The sequence below is a fragment of the Chlamydotis macqueenii genome, chromosome 3, assembly GCF_036417535.1.
Source record: "Chlamydotis macqueenii isolate bChlMac1 chromosome 3, bChlMac1.mat, whole genome shotgun sequence".
NCBI classification, from domain to species: Eukaryota; Metazoa; Chordata; class Aves; order Otidiformes; family Otididae; genus Chlamydotis; species Chlamydotis macqueenii.
Window position 1 is genome coordinate 22,688,156 of NC_141558.1, and position 13,956 is coordinate 22,702,111.

The 13,956-nt window shown below is 38.2% G+C and overlaps 1 protein-coding gene across 1 annotated transcript in view; it reads left to right on the forward strand.

Moving 5' to 3' along the window:
- The first annotated feature begins 1,047 nt into the window (after nt 1–1,047).
- MYOM2 (myomesin 2) overlaps nt 1,048–13,956 on the forward strand; it is an 85,637-nt gene continuing 72,728 nt past the window's right edge. Inside the window, exons 1-6 of the mRNA XM_086744739.1 lie at nt 1,048–1,076; nt 7,766–7,899; nt 8,932–9,051; nt 10,721–10,859; nt 11,030–11,187; nt 12,052–12,144. Coding sequence (XP_086600865.1) covers nt 7,793–7,899; nt 8,932–9,051; nt 10,721–10,859; nt 11,030–11,187; nt 12,052–12,144 — 617 coding nt within the window. The 5' untranslated portion in view covers nt 1,048–1,076; nt 7,766–7,792. The remainder of the gene's footprint in view (nt 1,077–7,765; nt 7,900–8,931; nt 9,052–10,720; nt 10,860–11,029; nt 11,188–12,051; nt 12,145–13,956) is intronic.

Sequence of the window (13,956 nt, forward strand, 5' to 3'; positions counted from 1 at the left end):
TAAGAGGAAAGCATGACTTAAAAGTGCATTGTTGAAGTATCAAAGTTTCTCATACTGAGCACTGAAAGATCTTATTTGTCACTTAGTGACTTTTGTCTTGACCTCATTCCTACACAAGTAAATTAAAATAGATCTTGTAATTTTTAAATACTTCAAATGTTAATGAATTCCCTACTTACTGTATGTGGCTGACTCACTGGATATTTGAGTCATTATAGGCCAAGTAATGAGATGTGATTAGATCTGCCATATAGTCAGGTTTTCACAGACATGCTCTCCTTATTTCCAGGCAGAATAAGAGAAGTGTGATTATTTCTTCACTCTTGTCAGAAAGCCTTGTCAGAATCCCTTCCCCTTCCCCTTCCCCGACATATCCCTACAGGGTTGCGCACCACCAGAGTGGACAGAGTGGCTGAGCCCATTCTCACTAGCTCTGCAGAGCAAGTGTTGTTTAAAGAACTAGACTTTCTTTAAATTCGTGTTAATAGGCTTTTTATATAGTTGCTATGTCTTAGCATACTGCAGCCATGTTATCAAATCCAGAGAGCTCTTAAGGAGGCAATGGGGAGGCTCATTTTAAAGCCTTGAAGCACCAAGAGAATATCATATTTCTACTAATAAGATGCCGAAGTTTATGTCTCCTCACTGGTCTTCTAAGTTACGGATTATTTTAAAACTTCAATATTTTTTAAGTAAAAAGTTTAAACTGTTCTCTGACATTATACTGTTTCCCATGTGCTTGGTATTGCTGGGAAAAGAAACCCCACTTTTAACATAAACAACTACTTTTTGTAGGAATGGGGTCTCTCTTTTATTAAAATACAGGATAAAACTGGGTATGGAGTAGGGCTTTTCTTCTGCCTTTATGTCACACCCTTATTGCCTATTAGGCTGACTGCAGTTTTGGGAGAATCACTTGGGTAGTTCTAAATATAGCGTTGCATCTGCCCTTAAATGGGAGTGAAGGGGCAGTAGCCTTTAGAGAGGGGAATTATTTTTGTTTTCCTCAGCCAGAGTTTACTAAGCTGGGAAAGGCTGGTCTTCCTCTCTGCTTTGAAATTTTTCTATATCCCTTGGTAAGTCCATTTTTCATCTAGATTTTTCTTGTCCAGAATAAATGGGAGTGATTGAGGAAGGGTGTTGGGTGATTTTCTGTAAAAATAAATTACCTTTCTTGGAGAAAACAAGCAATAAGCAGGACACAGATTGATTTATCAAAAGACAAACACAAAATAAAAGTAGAATTGTTTTATTCTGTGCATAGTCAGTTTGATTTTATTGTGCATTACATTTCCTTTGTTTCTTTCTGCATATGAAGAACTACATTATACCAATCCATAGTTCTGTTAGTATATGTGCCTTTCCAATTGCACACATATTGGCAATGCCACTTTCTTGTGTGTTTATGTTGTATAAAGAGACAAAACATAAATTATCTGAAGTATATGTGTAAATAATTAAGCAAAAAATCCTATAATAACTGGCAAAATTATTTGGCATGCTAAAGAATAGGATGTAGGTAAGACAAAAAAATTCTGCTTTTATTTTTTTGTCTACCATGCTTTCAGGTACATGTCTTCAGAAGATGCATTTCTGGTGTCTGTATTACTCTAGGCTATGTAATGTTTTCTGTGCCACATGAAAATTCCAGCTAAGTACCACTGATGATAGAGTCTTGGGAAATCATGTTTGTGCTATTGAAACGATGCCTGTGTGTTGATAATACCTGTGAGTCTATGAAAGTGTTGTGAAGAAGGATAATGAAGGTTGGGATGATGGGAAGTGACTGACTTTCACCATCTCACTGTCACACACTCTGTGCTGTCCAGTTGAAGGGATGTGATACACTTGCCGAGTGAAGAGAGATCTTTATTGGAACATGTTGTGACTCTGTGCCTTTGGAATGTTAGGATGGCAAGGTTTCAAGTCAATGTGGACAAATTCAGCCTCATGTAATTCTCAGTCGTGTAAGATCATGAATTTGTAAGAAAGCATCTACATAAGTATCCTCTTTGGGCTATATACTGCTTCACTTATGACAGGGATATGGCAAGAGAAGTCAGATTGGAGGCTTCCACTCCTTTCCGTCATAAAGGTCATAGAAAAGCCAAAATTACATTTTTTTTTAAGACTCACAATAATGCAAGAACTGCTGCTCCTTCCCACAACAATGACCTTACTGGAGGGAAGGGTACCCATATCTCTGCCTTCTACCTACTTGCCACAGAGCAAAGCTGGTGGTTAACTCCATCAAGGATTGTGGCTATGACCATGGCCACACATGGTGTATTCCAGATTGCCTCCACACTAGCTGTTATGGCTAGAAGGTGAAGCAAATAATTCAGGGACTATTACAAGGTCAAGGTGTGCATTCTAACTAATCATGCATGTGCTATAGCAAAAAAAAAAATGCATTAAACTACTTAATTCACCTGTATGTCTTTGCAAGTAGAATCACTTGATGTACTGAAATGTTAAAAGTCTACTAATTGAAAACATATGAAATTATTAATAAAGAACAGACACATCTGTGATGGTCAGTATCACCAGCTGCTTGAAAACGGTGCTTTGCTGGATATTCAGATGACTAGAAATTGATGAGACAACTCCATTTTTAGGTTTAATGAGAAAAATAATGCATGCATTTCTGGGGATGATTCGAGTCGTCCACAAGATTTCTGCTTAAAACCTATTTGTGAAACTAGGATAGTACTATTTCCATAGAAAGGAGGTGTGATCAGTAAAATGTAAGACCAGCTATGATGTAGCTAAAGACATCAGAAAATAAAAGACAAAGAATCTCAAATCTTGCTGAGTAGTATCTGGAATTCCATAGGATTTAAGCAAATGGGAATTCTATATGCTTTTTTAATTTCAGAAGCATTTGTATTCTGTTGTCAAAAAAAAAGTTAAAACTGAATTCTTATTATGCAGAAAGAAAAAACTCTTCAATGGGAAAGACAGAAGCATCTTAAAATGACAGTAGAGTGTGTGGTTTTTTAAGTTCATTCTTTTTCATGGACAGAACCTAATTTTCTGTGTGAGATCTATATACACACATGCACACAGAGATAAAAGACTGAAAAATACATTAGCATTTAAAAAGTTCATTTCCAAAATGGGGAAGATGTTACCACACCCTCTATATGCCATTCTGGTTCAAACTGCAGTGTCTATGAGCTGTATAGTGATTCGTAATGGTTTGACAAGATTTCCACCAAAGTAAATTTTCTGGGGAAAAATATTCCTACATTATTATCTACTGTGATTTCTACAGGATTGATATAACCATCTGCAAAGGACCACTTGTTTTCCGAGGCAATATAGCAATTCTTTAAACTGCTTGTTAGAAGCAACTGATGACTGGAAGGTTGGAGGTTTTTTTTTTCTTCTATTGTAGTATATAGGCAATACGGAATCAAATATATTTTATCAGCTAAATATCATGAGTTTTAATGTACCATGGAAGTAGAAGTTGGGAAAGCAAGGCTTCCTAAAAACACTTAACTTTGGACAATGTGGAGAAAAACAAGCAGAACTAGAGACAGGTAGGCGAAACAATATCTACGTCATGGAAAAACAGGACAAACTCTCAAGTTATTACAAATGGTTAAAGATATTTAAGAAAGATATAGAGGAAGATTAGGAATGAGGATATGCACACAGGAGCAGGATGTACTGATCTTTCAGCCAGAATGAGGAGGATAGGCTATGTGAGGGCAGGCAAGAACCCACAAATTGTTTTTGGCACTTCTGCAGATGGACAAGGACAGAGATGAGCAAAGAAAGTACATGTTGCATGGTATAGCATTGACAGGTCAGAAAGAGAAAGTACATGCTGTATAGTGCATCAGTCATGACGGGAGCCTCCTGAGTCCAGGAATGCAAGCTATCTATGGTGAGCACGGCCGTGTTCTCCTTCCTACGACATTTGCCAATCCCATCCGTCAATTTATTTGGTTGGGTGCCTGCTCTCTGAGGCTATGTGGATGATCATGCTAGAATTTACTGCCTGTCCTTTAAATCTTAAATTAACTCCCTTATCAAACTAACAATGTCTATATCAGACCCTTGGCCTCTCTGCTCAAGAATGTGGCCCCTTTTCACGTGGTCCTAGATTATTGCTTTCTATTTAGATCAGTATTACTATGGCATGAAACTATGCATATCCTGGCCTGGGAACTTTGCCTTTTACTCATGACCAAATATAAATTTTTATATACATGTATATTTGTGTAAATTGATTTGAACAATCTAATTCATTTGTGGTTTATATCATTAATCCTTAAGGACATTTTGACTGACTTAATATTTTTGTTTGGGTTTAATAGTCTTCTGAGTCGTTCACACAGAACATAGATTAGTGCAGTTTAGGTCCTGCTGATGTCCCCAGTATTTACAGTCATAGAAATAAATATGAATAATACCAATAATAATAATAATGAAGGAGTACAATCATGCTGTGTTCCACCAAAAAAGTAAAAGTCAGATGAGAGACTAAGTGTTTTAGGACCATCTTGTCCTGTAACTCTAGGCCTTTTTCTTGAAATGCAAGGAAGTTAATAGGATCTGCATGGGTGAAGTTCAAGGGTTGTTTTTGACACATAGGCCATATATTTGAGCAAGTTCTCTGTAAATCTTGCAGTCACATACTGGTAGAACTTGGTGAATAAAATTTGATTATTTTTTTTTAATTTTTTGCAATTATCCCCAAAAATAATTTATCTTTCTCTTGGCCTATTTATTCTTTTTTGCTGAATTTTCAATTTCTCGTTTGGAAATGGTTATTTTCCCCCGTGCTTCTGCCAGACCACTGCCCATATCTTGCTGTTGGGTCAGTTCCACCAGTTGACATGCTAATATAATTAGGTCTCTAGCCACTGTCAGTAAGAAAATCTTGGTTCACCTAAATTGATAACTTCTGTGGGGCTAAGCTGTCATCTGCATATCATATTATCTAACTCTGTTAGTGGTAGATTTGCTAAATATTAGAATATATTTCAAACATCTCGGATAAATGTGTATCAGTGGAAAACTGGGAAAACAGTCAACACGTTGTTCCTAGGAAGACAATAGGAACTTTTTTTTTTATCATGAACCCTACATACTCTGTAGACTCTGTAGACTCTGCAGACTCTGCTGAAGCTGGTTTTACAGTGGGGTTGTGACTTTGCTCTTCAGATACTCGTTGTTGCAGCACTGTTAAATATTAAATATATACTCCACAAGTATCATTGTAATTAACTGATGATGATTATTACATTTGGAATTGTTGCCAGGCAGCTCCCCTCTGTGTTAACAGAAGCAAAATGAGTCTGGATGCTAACAAGCTCAGTTAATTGCTTGTACGGAGCCTGGGAGTGGATGGCTATGCTTGTTTCTATTCTAACGCTGTTTGGGTAAATGTGAAAAATATCTGAACCTAAATGTTGAGAAACCCTGGGTGCTGATTAATAGAAGAAGATATGCTAATTAACATGTAAGTTTTACATTTAGTGGAAAAGGCTGAACTGTAAATGGCAAAGATATTTTTTCCTATCTCAAAAATTAAAATAACCCAGACTGCGATCCATCTAGACACATGGGCATTACTCTGCAACCCTTATACGTCAGATCTCAGTGGGAGTCATGTACATAGCAACACATAAATTGCATGTTGATAAATTCATAGAATTTTTTAACTGGGCCACATGTAAACATGAGTAGCACTTAACAGCTGACTCAGCTTAATCTATGGGTTTGCCCTTTACACCTTCCTTTAAGTGAAAAGGCTAATTATAAATAGAAAAGAGGGAACATTATACCATTAACTGTCCAGTTAATGTACAAACTAAGAGAGGACACGAATGTCATACATACAATAGTTGCAGTTAGACAGCAGAAAGAAAACCAGTATTTGATGTCTGCAGGTATAGCATAATGTCATGTACAGACACCAAAACCAGGGGGAGACAAGGCTGCTGATGGGTTTGTTTAACTGTGTTCTTGTAACTAAGACAATATGTTTTATGGTGAGTTAATAGGTCCATGTTAGCTCAGCATTAGGGTGCCTAACAAAGCTAGCATCTCTGGAAGGTGCTGCATCATGCTGTACTAACTTGAGTCATGTTAACTTTCTTGTTTCTCTAGAAATGTGGTAATATTTTTCTTTATATTTCTTTATATTTCTTTAACATCCCGTAGTAATGCTGTAAACCTGTTTTATTTTTATCTTGCACTGTCTGGTATTTTGTCTAAAGCTCTCATTCCTGAACGTGTGACTTGTCATTCTCATATCTCTTGAAAAAGGATTGAAAAAGTAATTATAGGTTATGCAGAAAATGCAGCTATCAGATGATAAATTGTACAAACTCATCTCTTCAGATCTCATGACTTTTTAAAAAAGATCTATCTGTCAATAAATATACCTACTGCCTTCTCCTGCAGAGACCTTTTTCTTGGAAAAGTAAGACTAGCTGATGTGAGAACATCATGACTTGGGGGCATCTGACTTAACTTTTGATTACCTGAAGGTAACAATCAGACACAGCTGGAATTTATTACACTACTTGATCAATAACTAGCATTTTATTTAAATAAACTGGACAGTCAGGCCCATTGCTGCCCCCAGGACCCTGACACCCTCTCAACATAGCTTCCTGGCTTCACTTGCCATGAGTAGCCCTGATGTGGGTCCCAAACCATGCTTCTGCTTGTGCCCCAGCTTCTGGAGCAGAGCTGGCAGGCTACTCCTTGCATGGGAGTATAACAATACTCCTCCTTTCAGGAGGAAATTAGATGTTATTGCAGGAATTTGCCTGACTAAAAACTTTAGGAATTGGCCCAGGCTGCTTTATAGACTTTATATTGTGAAATTACTTCCATTGTCTTTGAAGTGCAGCCATCTCATAGGGAAGGTGTTGGCTATTCAATTGCTCCCTGGAATCCCTCACCACTGTTTAGGCCAAGTGGCATAGAACTAAAGAGCCTTACATTCAGCTGAGACTCTAAATGGGACTTATTCAGCAGTCTGTAGTTACACAAGCTGGCACCTACTCAGGATACAGCTGGTAACATTCCCCACTTCTGCAATAAGTTGTCATCGTATTTCTAATGAGCCCAAAAGGATGAAGGAACCTCTGAGTTCTTTTAAATGCCATGATCAGGAATTTGCTTAACTCTGATTTGGTGGTAAACGTGCTCTTCCCACCCACAGTGCTTCTGAGAGCTCCCTGAATCTTTCTGAGAAACTTCTGACCAAATACTGATCAAACTATGCCATGCTTTGGAGAAAGTCCAGTTAGTTTAAGAGAGCTAAAAGGAGATGTGAACAAAATCTTCAACAGGCTGCTGCAAAAGTGGATGAATACCGTCTATTTTTTGTTGTCATAGTGAATTCGACAAGAAACACTGAGCATAAATTACAACAAGGGACAAAGTGAAAGGTTTGAAGAGCAGAGAGCTGAAACACCTAAAAATGCCCCAAAAGCTGTCAAATTTCCATCTCTGGAAATTTCTTTGGAGATATTAAATGACATCTGCAAAGAAGGGGAAAAATGATCTGACAAATTCTCTTCTAGCTCTGTCATCTATGATTCCATAGCTCACACTGTATGGCTGATAAGATATGGCCTGAGGTACCCATGTATATCATTGATGGCTCTATTTGTCATAAATTGATGGAATTTTATGTATTTGTACATGTACACACATATGTCTATGTATAAAAAAGTAGCAAACCTAAGTGTCTGAAATATATGGCGAAATGTGATTTCACTCTCTGTAGGAATTACCGATTGTAACAAACTGAAGTATGTCATCAGTAGCAGTGCCATTTTACCAGAGAAGGCACAAGCACTTTGACCAGTCCTATCGCAACATTCAGACAAGATATGTACTTGAGGAATATGCAGCAAGAAAGTAAGTGCCATCTATTTCACATACAGAGCACAGAGAGTTTTCTGTTTTGGGTAATCTCTTGTTAGAATCAAGATTTTTAGCTTTCCCTTCACCCCTCAAAATTGTGATGTATTCAGAATGGTAGTTTTCCACTTCCTTCCATTGGGATACTCCTTGTCTATAGTCTCCCACCAGTATTACTAGACATTCTAGCTACATTGCAGCTCACCTACACAGAGCTTTTAGCTCAGAATCTGTCCTGTTTACTAGCTCCAAGTTGGAAACTCTTCCTTTTAGGCTCCAATTGAAGCCCTGTCTTAAAAAAAATTGTCATAAAATTTATTGTAGATCATAGAAACAGTTTTTTACACATTCTTCCATATGACATGAGGATATTCCTTCTCCTGAAGTTGGCTATTCATAATTATAGTTTATGTCATTCAATTTCCTTTTTAAAAATTAAACAAAATTTTAACTTCTCTCATGTGATATGTCAGAGTTTTAGCCACAATTTACATTTGTATTTGAAAGGCTGGAGATTTGAATGTTGGTTGCTTGAGAATCACTGTCCCCTCTCTTCAGTAATTAAGATGCCTAGCTAGCCTAGTTAGCTGTCTAGCTTGTCCAGCTTCCCTTATGAAAGAGGAGAATTTATGCAGAACGTTATGTGAAGTATAGAAAGGCAAGAATATTTAGAAATAGACAATGTTATAGGGATTCTGTGTGATTTGTCCATTAGACAGGCTGGTACTCTCGTGGTCCACTGAAGTGCTATCATAGCACTTGAATGATTGGAGGCTGAGATAAGTATAAATTTAATAAAACTGAAATAAAAGGCCTAATGATTCCCAATGACAGATGATGGGCATTAAGCCCTTGAAGGACAAGTGAGAATCAGCACCCTAGTGCAGTCAGTGAGGAATGCAAAGTAGTTTTCTCACTGAACAGTGCTCACTCATGGTGTTCAGGTAATTTAAAGTAATTTCTTTGACTTTTGTGAGTTCATGTTTTACTAGAATTGCTGAGTTATAACAATGTCTTTTATATTTGAAGGGCTGCTTCCAGACAGGCTGCTTATTATGAATCACCTGGCTTGGGAAAAACTACATGTAGACTCTGTGCCAGGAGGGCACGCACCTTGGCTCATGAAGCAATACAAGAATCCAGGAAAAGGTGAAACTCTGTTGGTCCCATCTGACCTGTGTAGTGGCTCTGATCCTGTATGGTATTGCTCTTTTGCCAGGGGTCTCTTCAGAGTCGACAAGACTGGAGGCTTCTCTGTCACTGTTCTTCACTAATCTATTTTGGCTGGAATACTAAATGACTGAGTGTCACTTTCAATCTCATATTTCAACCCTGAGTTTTTCCCCTAATCCCCACTCTGGCCATTGAAAACAGCTTTAAAAACAAAATAAATGAGAATCTACCTGGGATCCAAAACTCATTTTTGTACAGATCTACTCCACTATTCCTGAACTTCTGATTTGAATCAATGTAAACATTTTGAGTTCGTTCCTTAATATCAAGAGGGCTTACTGTCACGTCTCAGTTACAGCCTGGACATGAAGTCTTGTAGTAAATGTGCTGACCGCAGTATTCCTGTTAGTGAATTTGACTGTTTCTCCTCTGCCATGGTCTACAGCGACTGCACCAAAGACCTAGCAAATTTACACTACAAGAATGAATTCTGCCTTTTTTTTTTTTTAGAAAATGTGTTGCAAAAATCCTATACATCTGCATGGTTCTGCTACTTTGATTGTTTTGAAATATATACCCTAGAAATAGAATGTTACAGGAAAATGAAACTAATTTGTATACTCTAATTTATTTATTTTTAAACTTTCTAAAATTTTATCAATATAAAACATATATGGCAGAACAAGGCTTACATTGAAATGATACAAAGAAATATTTTTTAAATTCCAGACAAATAATGTCTTGCTGTATTGTTCACTGAATTTCACACAAGTCTTCTCACTTGCTGCCTGGCATATTGGGTTATGCTTTAAGAGTCTTGGCATATTCTACAATAACAGCCATGGTAGAAATGTCTGACATTCAGTTCCCTCTTTTTGTCCTGATGGCAAGGCGAAGAGTAGCATAGGCTGCTTACTGAATCAGCATGAGCTGAGCTAGCTCCTCCTAAAAACATTTGTGAGTTGGGTGTTTTTTTTAGGAATTCTGAAAATTCTACGGAGTTAAGTTCTCAAAGAGCAACTCTGAAACTTCTCAAAATTTCCCCAAATGTTTTATTTTCCTGGTAGTTTCTCTAATACTTCCCGCGTAACCTCGTCCAAGGACAGCTTTTTTTTTTTTGCATGCAGCTATTCATCAAATCCTTGTGAACTCCTTGGTCTGTGTCTTTCACATGAGGTCAGCTGATACAGCCCAAGGAGCCAGCAGAGCTTCCCAGGTGCTAGAGCCAAGGACACGCCATAAGCAAGGCCCAGCTCTTAGCAGGGTGTGAATGGGCACAGAACAAGCCTTTACTCCTGTGCCTGCTTGTGTCCATGAGAAGGAAAATTAGGGGCCAGAGGGAAGCCAGGCAGGTTCTTGATCTGTTACCAGAGGACTAAGACTGTGGGGTCGATATGACCATGTCATGTCTCAAGACCTGAAGCTATGCACCACATATACAGGGGGAAAGAAAATGAAGGAAAATTCATATTCATTTCACATGCTTGTTAAGATAGGCAGATAGACTCTAAGAATAATTCTTAAACTATATTTTACATCTTGCTGATATGGTTTCAGAGCCCTCCAGTTGCCTAATATGTATGAGTGACAATCTTAAACCTTCATATCTTTTACTCTTACCTGATATTTTTTTCTTGTCCTACAGGACTCATGAACAAAAGTCTCATGCAAGTGAAGAGAAAAGGATCCGATTTGCCAGTGAGTTGTCTGCTTTGGAAAAAGAGATTCACACAGCCAGGCATCGTGCTAGAGAACATCTGGATAGACTTGCTATTCAGAGAATGGTACAGTGCTAAACCTTTTTGTTCCTATCCAAGCAGAATTATAAGATAGACTGAAATGGAGGCCTGTGTTTCAAATAAGAATAGTGATTTAGCATATTTTAATTTTGTGGATTTTCTACTTCATTTGAGTCTGGTGCTAGATGCTTCTTTTCTTTTCCTGTGTTCAACAGGTAGAAGAAAATATGGCTCTTGAAAGACATGCTGTTGAGGAAAGTATAAGTCAAGCTCCTGAAATTCTAGTGCGCCTGAGGTCTCACACCGTCTGGGAAAAGATGTCTGTGAGCCTTTGCTTCACTGTACAAGGATTTCCCACGCCTGTTGTACAATGGTGAGAGACTGGCCTTTCCTAGCCCTCTAAAAATGTTGTTAAGCTTTTTTCATTTGGGAGTTATGGCATAACTGATAAGTGTCACATACATAATGGCTACATTAAACTCCCTTTATAATCCTCATAGATGTGCTGGATCATAGCAGTTGATACTACAGTGGGAGGAGTGGGAGGACAGCTTGCTGAGAAGCAGACTTGAGTATTTCAGAAGGCAGACTGTGGCAGGCACTCCAGCCTTTCTGGCCATTTTGTTCCCTGACGACGAAGTAACAAATGGCGAAATGCACAGAACTCACAGGCTACCTGCTAAGCCTGGGTAAAGTTGCAGAGCACTGTTGTTGTCATGGGCTGTATCTGTGTTCACTTTCTGTCAGCCTTTGTTGAGGTGGACATAAATCCATCCCTGAAGTTGTCCTCCTCTCTGGACAAGTGCTGTGGTATTTGTGAGAGCCCCAGGCTGGACTGTGAAGATCTAACTTGAGGCACAATCCCGTTGCTTCTACCCTTGTTTGTGCTGAAGTGCTTTACTATGATCCAAGACAAAGTTTGCTGCCCATCTTGTGTCAGAGCTACTGGATCAGAAAGTTCAAGTCACATTCCATCTTCTCTCTGCTTCACTGCCTGCTCTTCTGGTTTGGGTGCACATCTTCTCTTTCTACTTTCTTAATGCAGTGATGGTCCCCTTTTGTCTTCAGGGCCAAATGTGTATCTATCCACGCACACTGGAAAATACTCTACACAGGTAGAGACGATTTATAGACAGAGCTCAGATGATAGTAAATGATATCTGGAGGTAAAAATCTACTAAATTAATGCAGTGCATAGTAGCTCATATTAACGAGTTATTTTTTTCTTGATTGTCAGGTACAAAAATGAGGAATTGATTACCCCTGCAAGTGATCCAGCAAAGTACAGCATTGAAAGCAAATACGGAGTACATGTGTTGCATATAAACAGGTAGATTATTCTGGGGAACACAACAGTTTTTTTTATACTCTACAGAAAGTATTTTATATTAAGTACAATTAAAAATTCACATAAAGGCTGCAAAAGAGTTGTTAAATTCAACACACTTGGTACTCACATTTAGGCTAGAGAAGGTTCACTAAGCAGCTGAATATTAGATCATGGAAGTGAAATGAAAAATTATACACTTCTATTATTTAACTCCAGCAATCTCCATAGAAAAGAAGAGGTAATTAGATTAAATAATGGTAGTTCCTTTTTTTTTTTTAATTAGAATTGTATCTTCTCAGCATTCAGAGTGGAAAATTGTCTGTGTATTTTATGTTCTTGCCATGATTAAGCTCTTTAAGGTAAGGTAAAATGTAGCTGGTCAGGGCAAGGATACTCAGTTGTCAGTATTTGTTTTATTTTATGTTAAATTCTGTTTACTTTTTGATCACCATTATTTTTGTTCTCCGAAAAGTAATGACATATATTTTTTTTAAAGGTTTTCATGTAATCAATTTTATTTTTGAAAATGATGTTAACCTTGTGATATAGGAAATGCTTGGGTAGAACAGCTTCCCAAACCAAGATCTGTGCTGTCCTAAACAATTGAAATATTGCATGTTACATGTGACTTGGTACAAACTTTTAAGAAATATGAAAAAACAAAGAAAAATGAGGACATGACTGTGGTATTTAAAAAGCAAATTAATATCTTGAGCAGAGATACAAAACCCCCTTTTAATTTCTCCAGAACAAGCATCAGCTGTGCTGAAGCAGCTGGATTATTTGTGGCTAACACTTGGCTAGCCAAACATTTCATCTTCTACCCTGTCTCCATCTGTCAGCAGTGGGAGCAGCCCTGAGCACAGCCTTGTAGCATTAGTACACAAAGTAAGTGCATCCTTCCTTCTGCTTTTGGGAAGGACTACTTGCCTTTGCCATCCTGCAGCCTTTTCATAGCTCAAGATGGGAGAAACGTATCCCTGTACAGAATCTGGCACTAAGAATCACTATGTTGTTTCTTCTTAAGGGATGCTTCTCAAGGAGTAGTAGTACTTATTAGTACTTCTAAGATACTCATAGTCTTCTACCCCCAGGCCACGTATAACTTGCTGACTGCTCTCTGAACTCATGAGATATCTCAACACAGCTGATTCTTCGCGTCAACATTACTTTTGGAGATAAGAGCAGGAAGTTAAAAGATAAAAGCAAATTGTCCTCTTGCAATCCTCTCCCTCGCAGCAGAAAAAATGGAATATTCTCTCCTTTGTCTGGATGTGTGTGACAGTCAGGAGATGAAACTTTGGTGTTTTTCTGCCAGTGAATGACTGTGACTATGTTTATTTTTTCTTTATTAGTGTCCGTAGGCAGCTGCTTGGTGAGTCCAGATGCCGGATATGCAGTATATAGATTCCTTTTGTGACATTTTGGGAGTAAATGACTCTTTGAAGAAATGAGAATCAATGTTGGTGCTGCTTTCTGAGCATTTGTAACCAATAGAGTGAAGGGTACTAATGGCTTACCTCCCTTTGGTGCTTTTTCTTCTCTTTCCTGTGCTGTTTATCAGTAATGTAGACACCATCCACAATCAGCTGTGGGAGGATTCAAACCCAGCCATATTTATTCAGACATACCACGGAGTCATTTATTGCTGCCCACTCAGGTTCCCACACCCACTCATCATCATCCATTCTTTACTAGTCCCAGACTTGTGTGTATTCCTGCAGACTCTCTCATGTTCAACAAAGCTGCCATCTTCAGAGACTGTTGCTCCATTTCTCTTTCATTCTATCTGGCACTGTGTCTTTTTGCCAC